Source organism: Heptranchias perlo, chromosome 39 (genome assembly GCF_035084215.1).
Source record: "Heptranchias perlo isolate sHepPer1 chromosome 39, sHepPer1.hap1, whole genome shotgun sequence".
Lineage (NCBI taxonomy): Eukaryota > Metazoa > Chordata > Chondrichthyes > Hexanchiformes > Hexanchidae > Heptranchias > Heptranchias perlo.
In genome coordinates, this window is record NC_090363.1 from 12203149 (window position 1) to 12226654 (window position 23506).

Consider the following 23506-nt stretch of genomic DNA (forward strand, 5'->3'; position numbering starts at 1 on the left):
TTCAGACTGACTATTCCAAGACCCGATGTTGCTTCCCGGGTTTAAGTCCATGTTAAGTCTGTCGAGTTCAATGTCTCACCAGCACATGACAGGTAATTTAATGAACTACCATTTCCGTTAACATTGCCATCCGATTATTGGAAGTTTTTTCCTCAAATTTGCAATTATTATCTGCCTTGCTGTCAAAACTCTAGCCCTACCCTGGACTCTGCTTCACTTTGGAACCCCGACTGCAGAAAGGCCGAATTTACACTATTCTCCGGCATCACCTGCAAATAAAGGACTCCCGATGCAAGTCCCTTAGGTGTCCCTAATTTACAGGTTTCATGTACATTTCATTAAAAAAAATATTGCATCTGATTGATACATCTGTGGCATTAGAATAAGCTTGCCTGTTAATTTAGATATAATTCTTAATGTTTCCTCTGGAAATTACATTGAAATAAGCTCTTGGCTTTTCGCGTCATTGTTTTGTACTTGTAACGATTTATAATCAGCACATCTTGAAGCGAGATTTCTTGCATATTTCTGTAGTTAGCGACCTCCCTAGGAATAGCTGCTCTGTCATGTGTTCAGCTGTAAATGTTTAAGGATTATGGAATATATTTCGTTCTTTGCAAGCAAGATAGAGCACAGTGTTCGCTCCCGCCTGTCAAACCTTTATCTACGGGATTGCTTCATTTAGGCTAATAATTGTTTGCTGTTTCATATCTTACCTCGACTTCATCAGCCAGGTAATTGTATAATATTGCTCTCACTTCCAATTGTTCATTTCTTTTGACGGAATACGGTAGCCTCAATGATACAAAAAACAGTCTGAAGACTTTCAGCATTTTGGGTTCCGCAACGCAAAATCCTCAAGGTAAAAACACAAATATGTACATAGGTATATTCAAAGTTATGCATCATAGCGAAAAAGATTAGTTAATACCACAGGCAAATAAAATGATGTGGCAGGAATTGCATTGCGTTGGAAATTATGCTTCAGAACTAATCTTTTGATGAAATTAATTAACATTTTAATTTTACAGCATCTTAATTATTGCCCGTGAATACGTTTTGCATTCTGAAAAAAGTTAGTGGAGAATTTGCAAAAAATTCTCACTAATATTAACCCCACACCCCCAAAATCCATGGAGGCTGCAGACCCACAAACTGGAGTTGACTTGCGTTCAACCTCAAACGGAAAATTGGTCTTGGACGGTAGCGGGAAATGGGCGATAACGAATCGTCAATCTGTTTTGCACTCTGCCCAATCCCATTGACTTCAATGGGTAAGAAAATCGAGCGGAATGTAAAACGGACGGCTGATTCGCTATCGCCCGTTTTGCCTTACCCCCCCAAGACTAATTAGTACCCTGAAAACGTCATCTATCACCGTTTCACACACTTAAATAAAATAAATATCCAGTGTTTCCAATTAATAAATGGTTCACAACGGAATTTATGATGTTGCTGCGCACAACGCTAAGACGAATTGAGCAGAGTGCTCTATTAAAATAGTGAACAAAAGCAATTCAATGGGACGATATCACCAACAGATGTCAGGCCAGGAAAATTCCTTACCTTTATTCTCAAACATACCAATCGCCTGAATTTCCCAAGTTGTTATGGAATCGGGAATGACAGCTAAAATCCTAGAAACACATTTAGGATATGAATAAGCGTTGAGTATCTGAAATGATTGATATGGGATGCTAAAGGCGCTAAATAAATGCCGATTGTTGCCGTTTGTTGTTGAAATCCTTACATCAGATCTGCATTTTCACAGCTGTGCGTCGTTATTTCTTACCGACAGTGAGTTGTATCGTGACTCAATAGAACTTCCAGGGCCTTTGTCATTTGAATCCTTACTAGTTCGTGGGGCACATTTAAACTTACCTTTTTCCAAAAATAAAAGACGAATCTCCCATCAGCAGAAAGGTGGGCAGGAAATATATTTGGACGCTGTCTGATAATGGTCATTGCCTGATTTCACTGCTAGCGTGGGCGCCAGCAACGAGGGTGTTGAAAGAATGAAAATGATGGTCCCAATATAGAGTTAAGAATATCGCATTTAACTGCTCTGGAGACGACTTGCAAACTGTTTGAAGGATTCCAATAGCTACAAACCAACAATGACTACACTTCATTGGCAACGAAGTGCTTTGGAATGTCTAGAGACGTCTGGAGGTGAAATCTGACGCGAGCACGGACCCAAAACAGGCGGAATTGCATTTGCCGACCGCTGTACCGCAGGCCCGATGTGGTACTGAATATAGGCAGAGCATTTATCAGGCGATCGTTGCGATTCCGCCTGTTTTGCCACTCCCTCCATGTCCAATTTCACCCCCCCAGTTATGTTGATGTCTTTGACGCGATACAACTTACGCTGAAAGACTGGGCATCTTAATCAATGCATAGTATGAATAATGTAGCAGAAATTACATACTTGATCTGTTCATTCAAACCACCACTGAAGTGTCCAGTGGTAACAACATCAGGACAATGCTAAATCTCAGACCTCTTCTGCTATTAAAAACATTTTTTTTGTCCACAGGATGCACTGCAGCAACTCGCCAAGGCTTCTTCGACAGCACCTCCCAAACCCGCGACCTCTACCACCTAGAAGGACAAGGGCAGCAGGCACATGGGAACAACACCACCTGCACGTTGCCCTTCAGGTCACACATCATCCCGACTTGGAAATATATCTGCCGTTCCTTCATCGTCGCTGGGTTAAAATCCTGGAACTCCCTACCTAACAGCACTGTGGGAGAACCTTCACCATACGGACTGCAGCGGTTCAAGAAGGCGGCTCACCACCACCTTCTCAAGGGCAATTAGGGATGGCCAATAAATGCTGGTCTTGCCAGTAACGCCCACATCCCATGAACAACTAAAAAAAAATTCCCACAACGTTGAAAGAGCTTCTCTTCTGTGACTGTAAGTTTCCTATGGACCATCGATAATGTTCGGTTCTCAGACTTTTGCGAGTGGAAATCCTACTGTGTGATATCCAGGTGCCATAGAACTCGCTTAACTTAAACAGATTCGGTTTAAATGATGCAGAATGAATTTACATGCACATGCATCTAGTTTCAGTTGGCTAACATCACACAGAACAATTTCACACCATTAATTTCTTGAACCCAAATGTTATTATGATATTCAACTTAAGGTGCTGGTTGTTGGAATTGGGAATGTTCTGTCCTGCTATTTACTTATTTTGGGCCAGATTTTGCTGTGAGCTGTGAACAAATGGCACCAGAACCAAGGCAGGTCGATGGAATTAAGATACTGATTAGAAATGATCTAATTGAATAATGGAACAGGCTCAAGAGGCTGAATGGCCTCCTCCTGTTCCTACGGTCCTAACTCATTGAGGTGGTGGAGTTTACTGTCAGAAACTGCCGATAGATTGAGAGACAATGTACCACAGTCTCGGCCGCAGAAAATGTTGCTCATGATTTTGGTTACTTGATTTCAGTGCTTTGGGATGCATGGGAACTGGGAATCCAACTGTAGATATTCAAACTGAGAGTTTTGGGCAAGGAGGTAATAATCTGGGGGGGGGGGGTGCAACACATTGAAATTTTTTTGGAGAGGAAAGGGGGTGGGTTGGAGATGGGTTGGTAGTTTGCACGGGCTGAGGAGGAGGGGTGTGTTTTATGAGGAACGGAGTGATGATTGCAGGTTTGAAAGCGAAAAGTCAATGCCCAAAGAGGGGGGGGGGGGGACAATAGGATCTACGTCATCCAGCACGGGGAAGCCAGGAGATGAAGCTAGGTGGTCAGCACTTCAATGGGAATGGAATTGGGGGAGCATTCGATGGTTCTCCTGGACAAGATGAACTCGGAGAGGGTATGAGGGAGAGAAATTAAAGGGAAAGAAAGTGTTAAGGAAGTGGAAAGAGGTGAAGACCTCTTGTAAAATAGCTGAGGAGGGTGGGCCATACCAACAGATATGTTCACAAGACGCATTCTACCATGGAATTTGAAATATCAAAGGATATAGAATATTTCTACTGTAATTAACTGAGAACTGTTTTGATAATCGTGCAGCAATTAAGTTAAATCTTCCCATTGAAGCATGTTGGGAGAAATGAGACAAAATGGAATAAATTCAATGATTATACACTTGTAACGACTGAAGTCAATGGAAATCAAAATCGGGTCAGCACAGAAACAGGCCATTCGTCCAAACTTTTCTATGCCGGTGTTTATGCTCCACACGAGCCTCCTCCTACCTCTCTTCATCTAACCCTATCAGCAAAATAAAGGAATAGAAGGATATGTTGATAGGGTTAGATGAAGAAGGATGGGAGGAGGGTCACATGGGGCATGCACCAGCATGGACCTGTTGGGCAGAATGGTCTGTTTCTGTGCTGTACATTCTTTGCAATTCTTTGTAAAAGTACCCCAATAACTTCAATTGAATGGGAAATCACATCACGTGCATAACAAGCAGCTAATTCGATATCGTCCATTATACACCCAACACCCAAATGACTCCCTCCCCATTTTGTGTGAGATGCTCTACACATTGTGATGCAGAAAGAATTAACCTTACTGGTGCTCCCCTGCATGTGAAATAAGGTGCGATCTCCAATGCCATGTCTGTGGAAAATTGCTGCGAATCCGGAGAGAGCTCTCATCGAAAAAGCCATCATCGTCATTCACTGACGCTAAAAAAGGACAAAAGAGTTTAGTGGCCCCGATGTCAAGTTCCTCAAAATGTTCCAAACAGGTTAGTTTTATTGATCTTGAAATAATAGTTGCACAACTTTACATGTACAAAGACTGCATTAAATATCTGGGTGGGGGTAGAGTTTTCGGCTTGGGCGCAATCGGGAAATTGCGCCCAAAATATGGTCAAAATTCTGCTGGTTAGTTACAGTTTAAGTTTCTGTTAAAATGCATTTGCATAATCGCAAATGTAAAGTCTTCCATGAACCAGCGCAATCAGGCAGTGTAATCGAACTCAATCCTTTCTTTCTTTTTCTTTCCATTAAGTATTCCTTGATATATTGAAGAGTGGTAAACTGGTGCAATTTTATTAATACAGCTGAAAATGGGTTTATCAGCAAATATAAGCACTTTTAATAAGGGTGTCCTGATTTAAAATTACTGACACCTTAAAAAAACTATACTGAACCATTTATTACTTTTATTGGTATACACTCGTCAGTTTCTTAGTAAATTAAATATTTTTTGACATGTAAACACTGTTAAAACGTGTCTACTAGTGCCTGTCCGCCTGAGAAAATGAGCATAATTTGAAGAGTTTTTCCGAACCAGCACAATTGGGGCAATCTCGCAATGTCGACCTGGGGGCGTGTTTGTGGGTGGGGCCTGATCCAGGCGAATTGAATCTTGAACCAGCGTAAATGACTGCGGAACACACAAAAGTAAGTGGCTTTGGGCATAACTCACTTACATTTAAAATTCCCCGATCTTTTGCACTGGTATCAGCTGATTGCACCGAATCTAGGCACAAAACTAACGGAAACTCTACCCCCTTTATTGGGAAAAAAAAAACACCTAGTAGAAGGGGCCCCAGGAAACCATAGAAATTGTAACTTTGCAGGCTCATATAGTGGGGGTCATTTTGACCTTTGTGCGATGGTGTAAAATGGGGTGATAGCGAATAGGCAGCCCGTTATCCATCTCTCCCGGTCATTGACTTCAATGGAATAAAAATTGGGAGAGATGTAATGATGTAAAAAATGGGAAGAGATGTAAAACGGGCTGCTGATCCACTCTCACCCCTTTTTAAACTATCGCGCAAAGGTCAAAGTGATCCCCATTAACTCCATTTGATTAAATCAATAGGAAGCCAGGGAGAGTAAACATAAATAAATGGGGACAGAATGATTAAATCAATAGGAAGCCAGGGAGAGTAAACATAAATAAATGGGGACAGAAATTCCTTTTGAGTGGCAACATAAAACGAGCAGTATCGCATGGACCACCTGCTATACGCTCGGCCCAATATTAAGTCCTATTGAAGGCAATGAAACTGAATATTGGGCGGGACGTATAATGGTGGACCATGCGAAACCATCTGCTTTATGCGACTTCCAAGACAAATTTCTACACGGATGAGTTCCTTTTCTTTATGGGCAAGGCACTCAGTTATTTCTCAAAGAGATGACTCCTACAACCTAAAAAACGATCCTTTGCCCTTTAAATGTATCCCTTTGACCGCTGTTTAACTAAGCCAATTTCTCTCCACAATTATCCAACTGAAACCAACGTTGCCTGAAAATTAACTACAAAATCATCAATAGAGAAAGATTTAACACATTGCCATGATATTCCTCTCTCAGCTAACTTAACCCAAGCGTTAAGTGGTTTATTTTAAATATATCATTACCTCTGCTAAAATAGCAGACAGAGCAATAAATTTATTGGGTCGTATTTTAAATGTTTCATTGAGTGATTATTGGTGAAATAACAAAAGCAACAGAGGTCTCCATCATAAAATATATACCTGTAATTTCTGTGGGAGTTCACTTCAGTGGAAGATTGGTGGGATGCTCGGAGACATGCGGGGTGGGGGGTGGAGGATTTTAACCTAACTCGCTGGGCGGGAATCCCACAGGATCGGGTGGAATGCCAGATTTTACACCCTTGCCCAATATTGACGACAGTGGAGAGTAAAATCGGGGCAGGGTGTAAAACCAGCCATGCACTCGATCTCATCTGTTTCCCGACTGGTGGGTTAGGTTAAAATTGACCCCAGACATAACTATGGATTAGATAATCTACGCCAAAGTTATGGTGGGAGGACAAGGGAGCCCCCACATGGAAAGTGTACACCATAGATTCTCAGGACAATCATGAAATATTCGTGTTGTAATAGATTTGTTTCATTGATGCTTCTGAGGAGTTCCCTGAGTCAAAATCTTGCACAGATATTAATTGATCAAGCTAAATCTGGGCGGCCTCAATACCCCATTGCAGTCAGCAAACACTTACATCGTCCCACTGCATCGACATTTTTGGACTGGTTATTCCTCAGCTCAACACCGTAGTCGCAGCAAGTGAGAAAAACCTTCCTACATTCCTCATCTCTGACTCTCTTTGCTCGCTCTTCACAGGTACGTTTCATTGGGATTGTCACAATTCCATCCTCACAGCATTTCTTTAGAGTGCTATTGGTATAGTGGCTTACTGAAATGCAAATAGAAGCAAATTAAATGGTGAATCATCGGTGAGTCTCAGCAACGTGCTCTGTAGCTCAAACGGCAGAGAATATTAGACTGCAGTTATACTATAATTGTACCTTTAGACAAAGACGTTTCCCATGTGCATCAATGCAAAAATTGCGGTGTAATTTTTTACTCAGGTTCTACCCTAACTCCTGACTATGTTAAAGTCTAGCAGTGGCCCTCCCCTCACACTGAACCATGAACACTTCTCTCATTAGTTTGAGTTCCCACCGGAATCTACAGACATCCTGCCTGGCACAATGAAAAACAATGCCCAGTGACTAATCCATTTGAAGAATTCGTTCTAAGTGGAGTTGTCTACCTCAAAGAGGAAAATTAAAATCGGACTGACCGAACCTCCGAATCTGCAGTTCCAGGAGTGTGGTGGGGACAGAACATTTGAAACCCTTAGATTTATGTCTCGCCATGGGGGTAAAATTCAACCGGTGGGGCAGTAACAGATAGGCTGCCCGTTATACACCTCACCCAATTTTGAAGCCAATGGAAAGGCAAATGGCAAGGGGTGTATATCGGGCTTCTGATTTGTTACCACCCTTTTTGTGCCCCGTGGAAGTTGGATTTGAACTCGCAAAGTTCTCTGGAACAGTGGGAGCAATTTTCTCTTTCTGTAAAGTAAATGAAAAGCAAAATCGGGCGTGGTGGATAATGGGCGGACAATCTGTAAATGGCATTTTATCGCCGGTGTCAAAAGTGATATTGTTTGGGCGTGTATCAGCGCAAATGAGACAGTAAAGCACCTCTTCACACAAAGGGTAGTGGAAATCTGGAACTCTCTCCCTCAAAAAGATGTTGAGGCTGGGGGGGTCAATTGAAAATTTCAAAACTGAGATTGATAAATTTTTATTAGTCAAGAATATCAAGGGTTGCGGAACCAAAGCAGGTAAATGGAGTTAAGATACAGATCAGCCATGATCTAATTGCATGGTGGAACAGGCTCGAGGGGCTGAATGACCTCCTCCTGTTCCTATGAGGCAAATCCTGATCTCACTGCCAAGGGGCACGAAAGTCGAGCCCTGTGTGCACCTCCAGGAGAGAATTTGAGGCAATTTTAGCCTAACCCATCCATCGGGAAACTGACAAGATCGGGTGCAACGCTGGCTTTACACCCAGGCCTAATTTTACTCTCCATTGAAGTCAGCGGAAATTAATATTAGGCGGGGTGTAAAACCAGCGTTCCACCTCATCCTGTGGGATTCTCACCCGGCAAGTTTGGTTAAAATGACCCCCAAGTTTGTACCATTGGTGGTGTGCAATTGCCTCGTGTGAACACAATTTATGTTGTACAGGTGATCCAGTTAGCAATATATAGTATTTTGCAAAGTTATAATGTTCAGAGCAAACACACTGTAGCCTGCAGTCTCATAATATTTTCCAAAAATAAGGTCGCAGGAAGAGCGGAGTAGTTGCATGGGTCTGTGGATGAAGAATCTTTGTCATTGATCTCAGTAGAGTCAACCACAAGCTACTACAATAATCTGACCGTGTAGTGAACTCCATTGGTACCAATATAAAACCAAACTACAGTCGTAATGAGTGTTAGCGCAACATTTTATTCTCAAATGCAAATCAATGCATGTATTCTTGATAGATGCTGTTGACCATATTATGGAAACCACTTAAGGTGCTTGGGGGTAATTTTGACTTTGGGTGATAGTGTAAAATGGGCGATATTGATTCATTCAGTGTATACATAAATCCTCATTTCCATTTCAAATGGGCAGCTGAATCGATATTGCCCGTTTTGTACTATCACCCAAAATCAGATTTACCCCCTTTGTAGGATATTCCTCTGGCTGTCATTTGGCAGTTATTAACCCCTTTGTTACAACACTGCTTGAATTGCAGGCAGAGTGTTAACTGTTGGTGGGCTAATATCTAAGGGGACTAATTTTAACTTTGAGCACTGGTGTAAAATGGGTGATATCGAATTGGCCTCTTATTATAGACCCGCCTGATTTTCCTTTGTGTGGAGGTTAATTGAAGCGAATGTCAGCCGTGGTGTAAAATGGGCGGCAATTCGATATGGCCTATTTGACACTTTCGGCCATAGTTAAAATTACCCAACAGCAATGATTTTCTGCTTAAGCCTTTCAGCAATTATTGATATTGTAGCTTCTACTGAGCATCAAATAAATAACAACATAAGCGCTGTCCCAATACACACTCGGAATACTGGAATGACAGAGAAATTGCGGAAACGTGATCAGGAACTCTGCAACCTCAAAATTATGCTGTGCTAAAATTAAGGTCGTAAATTGCTTTGTTCATTTTTACAAGGGAGATGACAAAATTTAAAATGGGCAACTGAAACCTTTAAATGGTAAAGAAATTTCATGCACAATAAAAGTGCAACACAACTTCAAACCCTGTGACAATTGTGAGCATTTCTACACGATTTGTACCTTCATATCAAATATACCAGAAAACGAGTTTGTTCTTACATTTTCCCTTATACTGATCTTGAAATTCCAACGACCTTTTCGTCCTCCTGCCATCTGTTTTGCACGAATATCCTGCAAGGAGGCAACAGTAGTTAAGAAAACAAAATTCCATATCGTTCATGTTTCTAACGCCTGACAGAACAACACGGCTCTACTGATGTTACAATGACAAGAACGGATCCGTTTTACTCATGATGGATTACTTATTGGATTCTTCACTGCTCGTCAGAGTGCACACTTAGGATCAAGGTAAGTTACTCCTAGCTGTTGTTGTAAAGTGTAGGAAATACATTATAGCCTCGAGAACTGCATCCACATCTCAGGAAGGATATATTGGCCTTGGAGTGGGTGCAGTGCAGATTCACCAGAATGATGCTTGGGCTAAAACGATTAAATTATGAGGACAGGTTGCATAGACTAGACTTGTAGTCCCTTGAATATACAAGATTAAGGGGTGATCTAATAAAGGTGTTCAAGATGATTAAAGGATTTGATAGGGTAGATAAAGCGAAACTACTTCCTCTGGTCGGGGAGTCCAGAACAAGGGGGCATATCCTTAAAATTAGATCTAGTCCGTTCAGGGGTGATGTTACGAAGCACTTCTTCACACAAAGGGGAGTGAAAATCTGGAACTCTCTCCTCCAAACAGCGTTGAGACTGGGGGTCAATTGAAAATTTCAAAACTGAGATTGATAGATTTTAGTTCGATAAGGGTATTAAGGGATATGGAACCAAAGTGGGTAAATGGAGTTAAGGTACAGATCAGCCATGATCTAATTGAATGTTGGAACAGACTCAAGGTGCTAAATGGCCTCCTCCTGATCCTATGTTCCTTTGGTTACTATTTCGAACTCAGCACAAGGCAGATTAATGCATAGTTCAGGGAGCCCTTGATAGTCATTATTTGCTTGCTGACGTTATACCGAGATGGGACACATGTAGCATGTCATTAAAAATATTTGGAACTGATCACTGAATGAAGCAATCTCATTCAATTCAAACTTTGTAGGTGCTTAACATTCAGGTGGTCTTTTTTTTATTCCAGGATAAAGCCATGCGGTGCGTTTATGAGTGAGAAAGAGCCAGTTGGGTCATTTTAGCTTTGGGCGAGGGTGTAAATCGGGTGACATCGAATTAGCCGCCCATTCTACACCACACCCGATTTACCCTTCCACTGACTTGACTTGAAAGGAAAATAAAACAGCGTGTAAAATGGGCGGATAATTTGATAACCCCTGTTTCATATCATCACCCAAAGTTAAAATTGCCCCCAATGATTCTATGCGATCCTTTTGAGACACAGGTCTGAATCCACAGGGATTTCCAGTTTTAGTTTGATATTTGAATGCTTCGCAGCAACTTTCATCCTGAAGCCAGAAGCAATGCTGGGATATATCGGATCATTGGTAGCAATTTGCTATTTAAGGAGCGAGTGAAGATGTTTCAGGGAGCAAAGTTATTTGCAGGTACCGCACGGAAAACTTGTTTTGACTTTTCCAGAAGAACATAAGACATAAGAACATAAGAAATTGGAGCAGGAGTAGGCCAATCGGCCCCTCGAGCCTGCTCCGCCATTCAATAAGATCATGGCTGATCTGATCCCAACCACAAATCTAAAGAACACAAGAAGTAGGAGCAGGACCCGGCCACACAGCCCCTGGGCCCTCTCCGCCACCCACAGGGCATTGACCGATCCGAACTCAGCTTCATGTCCAATTTCCTGCCCGCTCCCCATAACCCCTAATTCCCTTTACTTCGAGAAAACTGTCTATTTCTGTTTTAAATTTATCTAATGATGTAGCTTCCACAGCTTCCTGGGGCAGCAAATTCCACAGACCTACCACCCTCTGAGTGAAGAAGTTTCTCCTCATCTCAGTTTTGAAAGAGCAGCCCCTTATTCTAAGATTATGCCCCCTAGTTCTAGTTTCACCCATCTTTGGGAACATCCTTACTGCATCCACCCGATCAAGCCCCTTCACAATCTTATATGTTTCAATAAGATAGCCTCTCATTCTTCTGAACTCCAATGAGTAGAGTCCCAATCTACTCAACCTCTCCTCATATGTCCGCCCCCTCATCCCCGGGATTAACCGAGTGAACCTTCTTTGTACTGCCTCGAGAGCAAGTATGTCTTTTCTTAAGTATGGAGACCAAAACTGTATGCAGTATTCCAGGTGCGGTCTCACCAATACCCTATATAACTGCAGCAATACCTCCCTGTTTTTATATTCTATCCCCCTAGCAATAAAAGCCAACATTCCGTTGGCTTTCTTGATCACCTGCTGCACCTGCATACCAACTTTTTGATTTTCGTGCACTAGGACCCCCAGATCCCTTTGTACTGCAGTACTTTCCAGTCTCTCGCCATTAAGAAAATAACTTGCTCTCTGATTTTTCCTGCCAAAGTGCATAACCTCACATTTTCCAATATTATATTGCATCTGCCAAATCTCCGCCCACTCACCCAGCCTGTCTATATCCCCCTGCAGGTTTTTTATGTCCTCCTCACTCTCTACTTTCCCTCCCATCTTTGTATCATCTGCAAATTTTGATATGTTGCACTCGGTCCCCTCCTCCAAATCGTTAATATAGATTGTAAAGAGTTGGGGACCCAGCACCGATCCCTGTGGAACACCACTGGTTACTGGTTGCCAGTCCAAAAATGAACCATTTATCCCAACTCTCTGCTTCCTGTTCGATAACCAATCCTCCACCCATGCCAGAATGTTACCCCCAATCCTGTGATTTTTTATCTTAAGTAATAATCTTTTATGTGGCACCTTGTCGAATGCCTTCTGGAAGTCTAAATACACTATGTCCACTGGTTCCCCTTTATCCACCCTGTACGTTATATCCTCAAAGAACTCAAGCAAATTTGTCAGACATGACTTCCCCTTCATAAAGCCATGCTGACTTTGTCCTATTAAATTATGCTTATCTAAATGTTCCGTTACTGTCTCCTTAATAATAGACTCCAAAATTTTACCCACCACAGATGTTAAGCTAACTGGCCTATAATTTCCAGCCTTCTGCCTACTACCCTTTTTAAATAACGGTGTTACATTAGCAGTTTTCCAATCTGCCGGGACCTCTCCTGAGTCCAGGGAATTTTGGAAAACTATCACCAAAGCATCCACAATCCCTACTGCCACTTCCCTCAAGACCCTAGGATAGAAGCCATCAGGTCCAGGGGATTTATCCGCTTTGAGTCCCATTATTTTACTGAGTACCATCTCCTGAGTGATTTTAATCGTATTTAGCTCCTCCCCCCGTAGAGTCCCCTGTTTGTCCAGTGTTGGGATATTCTTAGTGTCCTCTACTGTAAAGACTGAAACAAAATATTTCTTCAGCATTTTTGCCATCTCCATGTTTCCCACCATTAATTTCCCGGTCTCATCCTCTACGGGACCTACGTTTGCCTTAGCCACCCTTTTTCTTTTTATATAACTATAGAAACTCTTGCTATCTGTTTTTATATTTTTTGCTAATTTCTTTTCATAATCTAACTTCCCTTTCTTAATCAATCCTTTAGTTAATTTTTGCTGTCTTTTGAAGAATTCCCAATCTTCTATCCTCCCACTAAGTTTGGCTACCTTATATGTCCTTGTTTTTAGTCGGATACTATCCTTGATTTCTTTACTTAGCCACGGATGGCTGTCATTTCTTTTACACCCTTTTTTCCTCAGTGGAATATATTTATTTTGAAAGTTGTAAAATAACTCCCTAAATGAACACCACTGCTCATGTACCGTCTTACCCTTTAATCTATTTTCCCAGTCCACTTTAATCAATTCCGCTCTCATACCATCATAGTCTCCTTTATTCAAGCTCAGTACGCTTGTTTGAGAATCAACCTTCTCACCCTCTAATTGGATATGGAATTTAACCATGTTGTGGTCGCTCGTTCCAAGGGGATCCTTAACTAGGACATTATTAATTAATCCTGACTCATTACACAGAATAGTAAAGCTTGGAAGAATTCTACATATATTCTGTGTGTCGAATATTGTGCATTTATCTGTTTGATGTTTAAGGAAATAGTCTGTTGACTTATAACCTGGCGGCAGGGCCATGTGAGCTATTCCAGTAACTCCCAGAATAGTTACACGGGTTCTCTGCTTAATTCTTGAGTTTGACTGCATTTACCTAAATATCGCGCTGGTTAAAGCACACTCTTGGAGGACATGAGGTTCGCTTAGGGGAATGGTAGCTGAGGCCGAACCCAAAAGTTTTTCAGGGTATAGCCCCCAAAAGGTAATTGTCACATCATTTACTGTAGAGTACATCGAATGTGAACCTGTTATCCATTGGTTGTTCATTTCGACTGTAATTAACTGTTGTTAATTCTCTCAGCGTGCTAAGCTTAACGAAATTATCAACTCGTTCGGAAATACCGCATTCACCATTTTGCCGAGGTAGCGCAGAGAGGAAATCTTCCCTGATTTAAGATAGGAAATCGAAGCAGTGTCAGTTATGTGCAATGGACTGGCCCACGTGCATTATAAAATGAAGTGATTGCACGATTAATTTCCCACTTCACGGAGCTCTGCGCTTTGAGGTTTGCTCTAATGTCTGTAACCCGTCCCCAGCAGAGTGACTCGCATTTCTTGCAATGGTTACATTTTCCTACAGTAGGATTGTCGCTTCTCACTGACCCTTGATGACTGCACCGGGGGAAAATAGAACTGAATGGACACGGTTCCTCTTTTCTGCACTCTGTCAAATTCGGAACGGGCAGTTGCCAAGGCACCCCATATAACATACATAATCGCGGGGAATTCCAGTGCAACTGCAGAGGCCCAATCACAGATCCTCAGTGCGGCAACTGTAACTCATCCAATGAAATACTGTCTTTAAGTTCAACACTATTCTTTGGAGCACTTCGCGCTGAAGTCATCACTTGGACTTTACTTCTTCATAGAATCATAGAATCTTACAGCGCAGAAGGAGGCCCTTCGGCCCATCGCTCCTGCGCCGGCTCTTTGAAAGAGCTATCCAATTACTCCCACTTCCCCCTGCTCTTTCCCTGTAATCCTGCAAATTTGTATGTATCGAATTCCATTTTGATAGTTACGATAAATGTAGTTCCATCACCCTTTCAGGCGGTGCATTCCAGATCATAATAACTTGCTGCATAAAAAAAAATTATCCTCATTTCAATCCTCTGATTCTTTTTGCCAATTATCTTAAATCTGTGTCCTCTGGTTACCGACCCTCTGGCCACTGGGAACAGTTTCGCCCTATCTACTTTACCAAAACACTTCATAATTTTGAGCACCTCAAGTAATTCTCCCCTTAGCCTTCTCTGCTCTAAGGAGAACGATCCCAGCTTCTCCAGTCTCTCCACATAACTGAAGTCCCATATCTCTTGTAGCATTCTAGTAGATCTCCTCTGCACCCGCTCTGCAGCCTCCCGAAAGAGTGGTGCCTGGAATTGGACACAATACTCCAGCTGAGGCCTAACCAGTGAGTCATAAGAGCTTGGCATAACTTCCTTGTGTTTGTACTCAATGCCTCTATTTACAAAGCCCAGTATCCGTATGTTTTTTTAAAAGCCTGATCAACTTGTCCTGCCACCTTCAGAGATTTGTGTACATGGATCCCCAGGTCTTCAATGGACAATATCTAAGCAGTATATAAATATGAATGGATTTTCCTCAATCATACATGCATCAACTTGAGGCAATTTATGCTTTAAAGCCTGCTGTCGACTTCTATAACTTTCCCTAATTCTTTATTTGCACATATTACTTTACTTTTAACTATATCCGAATCTGCATCTATTTTTGCTCGCTTGGCTTACCATCCCGAACTACTGAGGTGTCGACATTCGAAATAAAAGTCAGTCCAGCATCCATGAAAACATTAACGCTGTTAGCACCACCTCCAAAACTGCACCCAAGATCGTACGAATTCATCTCTTCAAAGACCTAGACAAAGAAACATGCACAGTTTGCATAAAAGTAACGAAAAAGGACGGTTAGTTTTATTATAAGAAACAGAAACACAAATTAGTTTTTATTCTGAGACATACCTAAAGTTTTCTATGGACCATTCTCGGGCATCTAAATGAAATGCACCTTCTCTGTATAAAAAGTCATACGTTGGAGCAACCATGTTTCACTATTATGTTGCTATGTGGGAATTAGATAGATTGCTTTCAGAAAGTAACATTATGGGATAGAGTGTGTGAGTAATTTGAGACATGAGGAGGTTGAAATTGGACGCACCCAGGGACACAACACTGGCAGAATCACATTTGACGACTCTTGGTCAACGGAACTGCATATCGGATGGAATGTATAATGGGCAGCAGATTCAATTCTGCCTGGTTTGCATCCCGTCTCATGTCCAAATTTAACCCCCGATGCATTGCAGGCTTGGAAGGTACAGGTGACTTTGAGCCTATGGTTCCCAAAGCTCTCCACCATTGGGGGTTTTCCTCGCCTCATGTCTGGGTCTGTTGTAAACTGTTTGATACAGATTGATTGCTATGATTAGTCAACAACTCCATTATCATTGTATCATGCGACTATCAGGATGGTAAAAGACCAACTAGGTGGACATTGGTCTTTTTTTCGTCGAGCAATTCCATTGTGCTGCTTTAGTTAATCTCAATGGGGAAATTGAATAAAGTGGCCGTTTTCAGTTCCAATGGCCTGGGGTCGGAGACAATCAGGATTTCAGAAGCTGCCCCGTGACCCATGATGGGTGTGGCATCGGTGTGGATGACCCATGGGGAATGAATCAGGATCATCTGTGATGCCTCTCAGCGCACACGGTATAACAGCCTTGAAACACCAACCCCACTGGGTTCACCTGTTAATCGGATGGTCGTTTTGACCCGATTGCCCCAGCATTGCTCCCTCAGTCCAGCTGTGCCCTTGTATCAGACGCCGGCTCTGAGAAAGAAGGGAGCACATCTGGGAGGAAAGTGTCATGGGACACACCCCATAAACAGCAGTAGAATTTCCCCGTCAGCCCAATATAGGACGATTTAAATTCATGTCGCCAAGCGAGAGGATGTGATCCCTAGACTACAGTGTATCTGAAACAAAAACTTAAGGAGATTAGTTTTCAAGTCCTGCCAAATCACCACCTGTAAATCACTTACTTTATTGGGCGTAAGTTTATTCTTTTTGTTGAGGATATAAATTGCTGTATCCACCACAGCGATATACACACATCCGGAGTCTTCTGTCTCAACCCACAGTTTTGTTGTACTTCCTGGGGTATACTCCTTCGGCATGTCTTTGATTGTAATCTGGAGAAACATCAAAATGCAAGTGGAAATCAAGTAGTGAATTGTACGATTTTCCGGAATATGATGCGACTGTTTATTGACTGGCGATACCCAACTTGTCAACACTATCGTCTGAATATTAAGCGCTGCAATTTTATAGGGACACTGACAGGATCGGGGGCGATGCTTGATTTACACCCTGTCCGATTCTACTCTCCACTGAAGTCAGGGGAGAATAATATTGGACGGAGTATAAAACCAGCGTTCCATCTGATTCCGTGGGTTTACCGCCCAGTGAGTTAGGTTAAAATTACACCCTAAGAGAATACGTACCGACAATGGTTGATGCAGAGGTGCATGACAACCCATAAAAAAGAGTGTGTTAAGTGTTAAGAAACAATGATGAGAAATTAAGGTTTTGTTATTGGCTGATTTTGGGATATAAATGGGCAGAATTGTCCAAGGCGCCATGACACTGAGGGGGCCTCTCATGCAATGGGTGGCTTGTCAGAAAATCAGAGTGAGCTACTGTGCTGTTCCCGGAACACAAGTGATTGATGCGTGGAGTGAAACACCCTACTGGCATAGGGGTGCCTAGCAAAATGCCACCCTTTGCCACCTAGTTACCATCAATGGCAGGAGTCACTCTTGATGCAGATCCTTTTTTGAAAGGGATGCCCAATTGGATAGGCCTATTGAAGACTACCACCACCCCTCCTCCATCGCCCTCCCCCTCCCGCCTCTTATATATGGGTCGCAGCTTTACAGAATAAAATCTTTGCTTACTATCTCGTCTCCTCTGTTGGAGGACAAATGCAACACGTGGACAGAAAGCAAAATCGCTTGTTACTGTAAGTGCCATTATAGTGCAGCACCAACCCTATGGCCATGAGCACTTCTCTTTGTACAGGATGGTTGAGCTGAGGGTCACATCACTGATGATCCAGATCTTCTGGACGGCACGAGCGCGAGGCAGTTTTGGTCCATCAATTTAATCACGCGCCCGTGAGGTAAATGGACATTGTTTCCATGTTTTCCTGTTTTATTTCTCAGCCTTGTGCATGAAGAAGACTTACATAGAAACATAGAAAATAGGAGCAAGAGTAGGCCAGTCGGCCCTTTGAGTCTGCTCCGCCATTCAATATGACCATGGCTGATTCTCTATCTCAAAACCATATTCCTGCTCTCTCCCCACACCCCTTGATGCATTTGTGTCTAGAAATCTATCTAGCTCCTTCTTAAATATATTCAGTGACTTGGCCTCCACAGCCTTCTGTGGTAGAGAATTCCACGGGTTCACCACCCTCTGAGTGAAGAAATTTCTCCTCATCTGAATTCCAAAGGTCCTACCCCGTATCCTGAGACTGTGACCCCTCATTCTGGGCCCTCCAGCCAGGGGGAACATCCTCCCTGCATCCAGTCTGTCTAGCCCTGTCAGAAATTGGGTGAAATTGGACATGGTGCAGTGGGGGGGGGGGGGGGGAGGGGGGTGATGGATGTAGCACAGGTGGAATCGCATTTGTCGCCTGTTATATCACACGACCACTATTCAGTTCTATTCAAGTAAATGAAACTGAATATGGTGCGGGGTGTAAAACAGGCCACCAATGCAATCCCGTCTGTCTTGTGTCCCCGCCCATGTCCAATTTTAACCCCAACACCCCCCCCCCCCCCCACACACACACACACACAAATGATTTCTGCTGCAAATATTCAAACTGGCTTGGGCAACGGCTGGCGTTGAGGTCTCTCTCTCAGGAAAATAGTTCGGCAGAGTTCTCCCAATGTGCCGCATAACCTCTGACGGAAGACGGGCGCAGCCTTACAGAAACCATATAAACAGTCGTTTACACCATTTCTTCAGGGTTTCCATTCATCTCCACCCAATGTAAGGGAGAACCGCCCTGGAAATGCCAGGTGATTCAACGAGGGAAGCTATAAGGAATTCAAAACAGAAACAAGTGGAGGGATGCACCAGTACACTATCCATTGAAAGCTGTTTGCCATTAAAAAAGAAAACTTTTTAGCTATTCCTGAGTGCTATTCCCAGCAGTAGGAGACTCATACAGGCACATACGGCTGCAAATAAACCAGGCTCTGAAATTCCATTGGGGTTCTTCCCATCTTCAGTGATAACTTCAGCCAAAACATTGAAAGAAACCTTGCAAAGGGTTAACGGGAGAACCCCCGGGGAATTTCAGAGCTGATTATTTCCCTGCTTTCAGCCGCTATTGCTGCCTGGGTCTGTTGAGGCACAATCAAGATTCCCAGAAGACAAGCGTAAGATTAAGCCTTTTACATGATGTTTTTCTAGTATATAAAACTTATGTTTAGATTAGGTGTTTTTAACAATTCAAACATATGAACCACTCACTTTTGGGTTAGGCATTCTGATATACTTAACTAGCTCCACACTTATAGAAATTAGATTAAAACATAAACAGGCAAAGAGACAGAAATAATCAAATTCAACTTGGCGTTGGGAGAGTTTGGACGCTGATAAGGGAGGCCTACACATTCCATAGTCTGGAACAAGTGAGATAAAAGACAGGCAGCTGTGAACAACAATGTGTGTGACAAGACCACTTAGAATGTGGCTTTAGAGAGCTTATGCTTGTAAATGTATAGGGCATGGAGCCATGACGTTACTGCCCTCGACCTGTGGAAAGAACGGGGTAATTGTCATTTCCTTTTTTGTATGCTGTTGCTCAAACATTGTGTATACTAAGACAAATGTTAAGACTTGTTGTCACTCAATAAATGGACTAGTTGCAACCATATTTGGTGTCAGATTTGAATTTTCTTTCACAAGGAACAGTGAAAAACAGGAACACATACGGAATAAAAATTCTTCAGCATGGATACAATTGGTGATGGCAGTTTTCCGAGGGAAGAAATTGAAAAGAAGGCACGTTTGACTTCTAACATGTTCCACCAATCAATCAGGTATAAGGAGAAAATATCTGCATAGTCACATGAATCATTTCTCAATTTAATATTTCAGCATAAATTAGACAAGTCTGATGTTTTGTGTCAGCGTGTACTTTTCTCACTTTTCCACCAATAATCTTTCCCACTACTTCATCTCGCTTCAGGACATTAGCATAAGCAGGCAACATCTACCAAACTTGCTGGGATTTTACTTTAGATTTTGAGTAAAATTAGTCCTGGAAGTCACTTTTGGCTAAGCTAATTGTTTATCAAAAGCAGTGGTGAAAATTTGTTCTTTTTCCAGAGTGTGGTTGTTCCTCTAATATATATTGCAGAAAAAGTCTCATTATCTATAATATTCTGATAACAGTTAAGAATATTCCTACCTTTCCTTCACAAACATCCTTAACATCAATCCACGCTGAATTTGCCACCATTTCGGTTTTGCCTCCAATGGTTATGTAATAGTAGAGCACAAGGCGGAACGTTGGAACCATGGCGATGGTCAGCGGGAAACTAAGTTTTGTCAATTCCGTTTTCAAAATTCTATCCATTTGTAGCACTTTGCCTTTGCTTATAATCTGCAGAAACAGGTACTCCAATGTCAGAATCGACACAAACAACAATACGATAAAATATATAAAGTAAGACGGCCTGTGCATGTGTGCGGGTGTGCATCCATGTGTGTCTGCATGCGTGCGTGTGCCTGTGTGTCCATGCACATGCATGTGTGCACGTGTATTTGTGTACGTGTGTGTGTACATGTGCGTGTATGTGTAGATGTGTGCATGTATGTGTATACGTGTGCGTGTATGTGTGTACATGTGAGTGTGTGTGCCCGTGTGGATGGCCCCAAATACAGAAAGGCGCAATAAAAATGCAAGTTCTTTCCTTCTTTCTATTACTATTCATTTCATATTTGTACATAAATTGAGCTTCGATGTAATCATGGCATAACGATGTACGAACCAGATAATTATAGTATTTGACATCCCCGCTGCCTGTAGGAGTGACAGCCTTTATATCCGCAGAAAATAAGCTATCTGGATCGAATACGCGGTTTGGTACATTAAGATGGAGGTAGCTCTCGCTCTTGGATTGGTAGAGATGGACAGTTTTCTTTGCTTCACTGATTTCTCTTCCAGGGGCCCCATCTCCAGCTGTCACCTGACAGACGAAGACAAACACAGATTAATGCAAGTTTTATGCAAAGAGTGATTATATTTAGCCTATCCCATCCCATGTATTGACATTTCTTTATGAAGAAATTGGCTGAGAAACTTTTCAATGATTTGGTTAAAGGTCAAAGCATTGTGGTTATACTGTGCCATAATAGCATTTAACGCTTAAAGTCGTCCTATGATATTCCTATGATAATTTAACTGTCCATTATCACTTTTAAATTTAACAGGATAATCCCTTTTTTAATATAGCAGGCAAAGTGATGTGATATGAAGGCGTTAAGAATTCCTCCTATCGGGAATGCATATACAAAGGTCTGCTTCCCTGCATCTAAAAACTTCTATCAACCTCCCAGGAAATTCAAGGTACCATGTGCGCATCTTTAAAATGTTGCCCCCCCCTCCCGTGGGTGGAGTTATGCCACAGGCTATCGAGAGTTCACGCACTACGAGAGTTCACGCACTACGAGACTATCTGCTATAAGTAGGCCCCACAAGTCTTGCTTGGATGCGTTGGGAGAGTTCAGCTTACTGACATGATACCTGAGTTACACTGCTTTGGCCAACGCCGAAAATTGATTTGATGGAAAAGTGGTCTTATAAGGCCAACCTAGAATGTGCTAAATCAGTAGCACTAATAATCCAATGATTGTAGGAACATAGTAACAGGAGCAGGCCATTCAGCCCCTCGAGCCTGTTCCGCCATTCAATGAGATCATGGCTGACCTGTATCCTAACTCAATTTATCAGCTTTGGCTCTATATCCCTTAATAACCTTGGCTAGCAAAAATCTATCAATCTCAGCTTTAAAATTATTCATTGAACTCGCATCTAATGCTTCTTGTGGGAGAGAGTTCCACACTTTTACCACTCTTTGTGCGAAGAAATGTTTCCTAACATCTCTCCTGAGTGGCTTCGCTCTGATTTTAAGGTTATATCCCAATGTCCTATACTTCCCCCACCAGCAGAAAAAGTTTATTTCTATTTACACCATCAATTCCTTTCAAAATCCTAAAAACCTCAATCAAATCACCCCTTAACTTCCGACATTCTAGGGAATTCGAGCCTAATTTGTGCAATCTCGCCTCATAATTTAACCCTTGGAATCCTGGTAACATTCTGGTGAATCTGCGCTGCACTCCTTCCAAGGCCAATATATCCTTTCTAAGGTGCGATGCCCAGAACTGTACAAAGTACTCCATAGAACTATAGCACCATAGAAAGGATACAGGACAGAAGGGGGCCATTCAGCCCATCATGTACACACCGGCTCGAAGAACAACCAGGTGCCCATTCTAATCCCACCTTCCAGCACCCGGTCCGTAGCCCTGCAGCTTACAGCACTTTAGGTGCAGGTCCAGGTACTTTTTAAAAGAGTTGAGGGTCCCTGCCTCTACCACCAATTCGGGCAGTGAATTCCATACACCCAGCACCCCCTGGATAAAAAAGTTTTTCCTCATGTCCCGCTAATCCTTCCGCCAATCAGCTTAAATCTATGTCCTCTAGCTCTTGAACTGTCCGCTAGAGGAAACAGGTACTTCCTGTCTACTCTATCTAGGCCCCTCATAATTTTATACACCTCAATCAAGTCTCCCCTCAGCCTCCTCTGCTCCAAGGAAAATAACCCCAGCCTATCCAATCTCTCCTCGTAGCTGCAATTTTAAAGCCCTGGCCACATTCTTGTAAATCTTCTCTGCACTCTCTCCAGAGCAATTACGTCCTTCCAGTAATGTGGTGACCAGGACTGCGCACAATACTCCAGCTGTGGCCTTACCAGCGTTTATACAGTTCTATCATTACATCCCTGCTTTTGTATTCTATACCTCGGCTAATAACGGAGAGCATTCCGTATGTCTTCTTCACAACCTTATCTACCTGTACTGCCACCTTCATGGACCTGTGCACATACACTCCAAGGTCTCTCACTTCCTCTACCTCTCTCAATATATTCCCGTTTACTCCATATTCCCTTTTACTGTTTGCCCTCCCTAAGTGCATTACACAACACTTCTCCAGGTTGAACTCCATTTGCCACTTTTCTGCCCACTCCGCCAACCCATTGATATCTTCTTGGAGTCTAGAGCTATCCTCTTCACTATCAACTACATGGACAATTTTTGTGTTGTCTGCAAATTTGCCAATCATGCCCCCTACATTCAAGTCCAAATCATTAATATATACCACAAACAGCAAGGGACCCAACACTGAGCCCTGTGGCACATCACTGGAAACGGATTTCCATTCGCAAAGACATCCATCGACTTTTACCCTTTGTTTCCTGTTACTGAGCCAATTTTGGATCCAATTCGCCATATTTCCCTGTATCCCATGGGCTTTTACCTTTCTGACTAGTCTGCCATGCGGGACCTTGTCAAATGCCTTACTAAAATCCATGTAGACAACATCTACTGCATCCAACATCCAGATGTGGTCTAACCAGGGCATGGGATAACTGTAGCAAAACCATCTCCCATTATGGTGCATTGTGTCTATT

The 23506-nt window shown here is 42.5% G+C and overlaps 1 protein-coding gene across 2 annotated transcripts in view; it reads right to left on the minus strand.

The window, feature by feature from the left end:
* Positions 1 to 23506, minus strand: part of LOC137305249 (complement C4-B-like) — an 84568-nt gene that overhangs the window by 37712 nt on the left and 23350 nt on the right. For both annotated transcript variants that reach the window (XM_067974096.1, XM_067974095.1), the window contains exons 12-20: positions 20801 to 20998; positions 20218 to 20412; positions 16772 to 16921; positions 15461 to 15587; positions 9658 to 9729; positions 6963 to 7157; positions 4552 to 4666; positions 1567 to 1637; positions 717 to 856 (exon numbers count right to left, since the gene is read on the minus strand). In XM_067974096.1, coding sequence (XP_067830197.1) covers positions 717 to 856; positions 1567 to 1637; positions 4552 to 4666; positions 6963 to 7157; positions 9658 to 9729; positions 15461 to 15587; positions 16772 to 16921; positions 20218 to 20412; positions 20801 to 20998 — 1263 coding nt within the window. The remainder of the gene's footprint in view (positions 1 to 716; positions 857 to 1566; positions 1638 to 4551; positions 4667 to 6962; positions 7158 to 9657; positions 9730 to 15460; positions 15588 to 16771; positions 16922 to 20217; positions 20413 to 20800; positions 20999 to 23506) is intronic.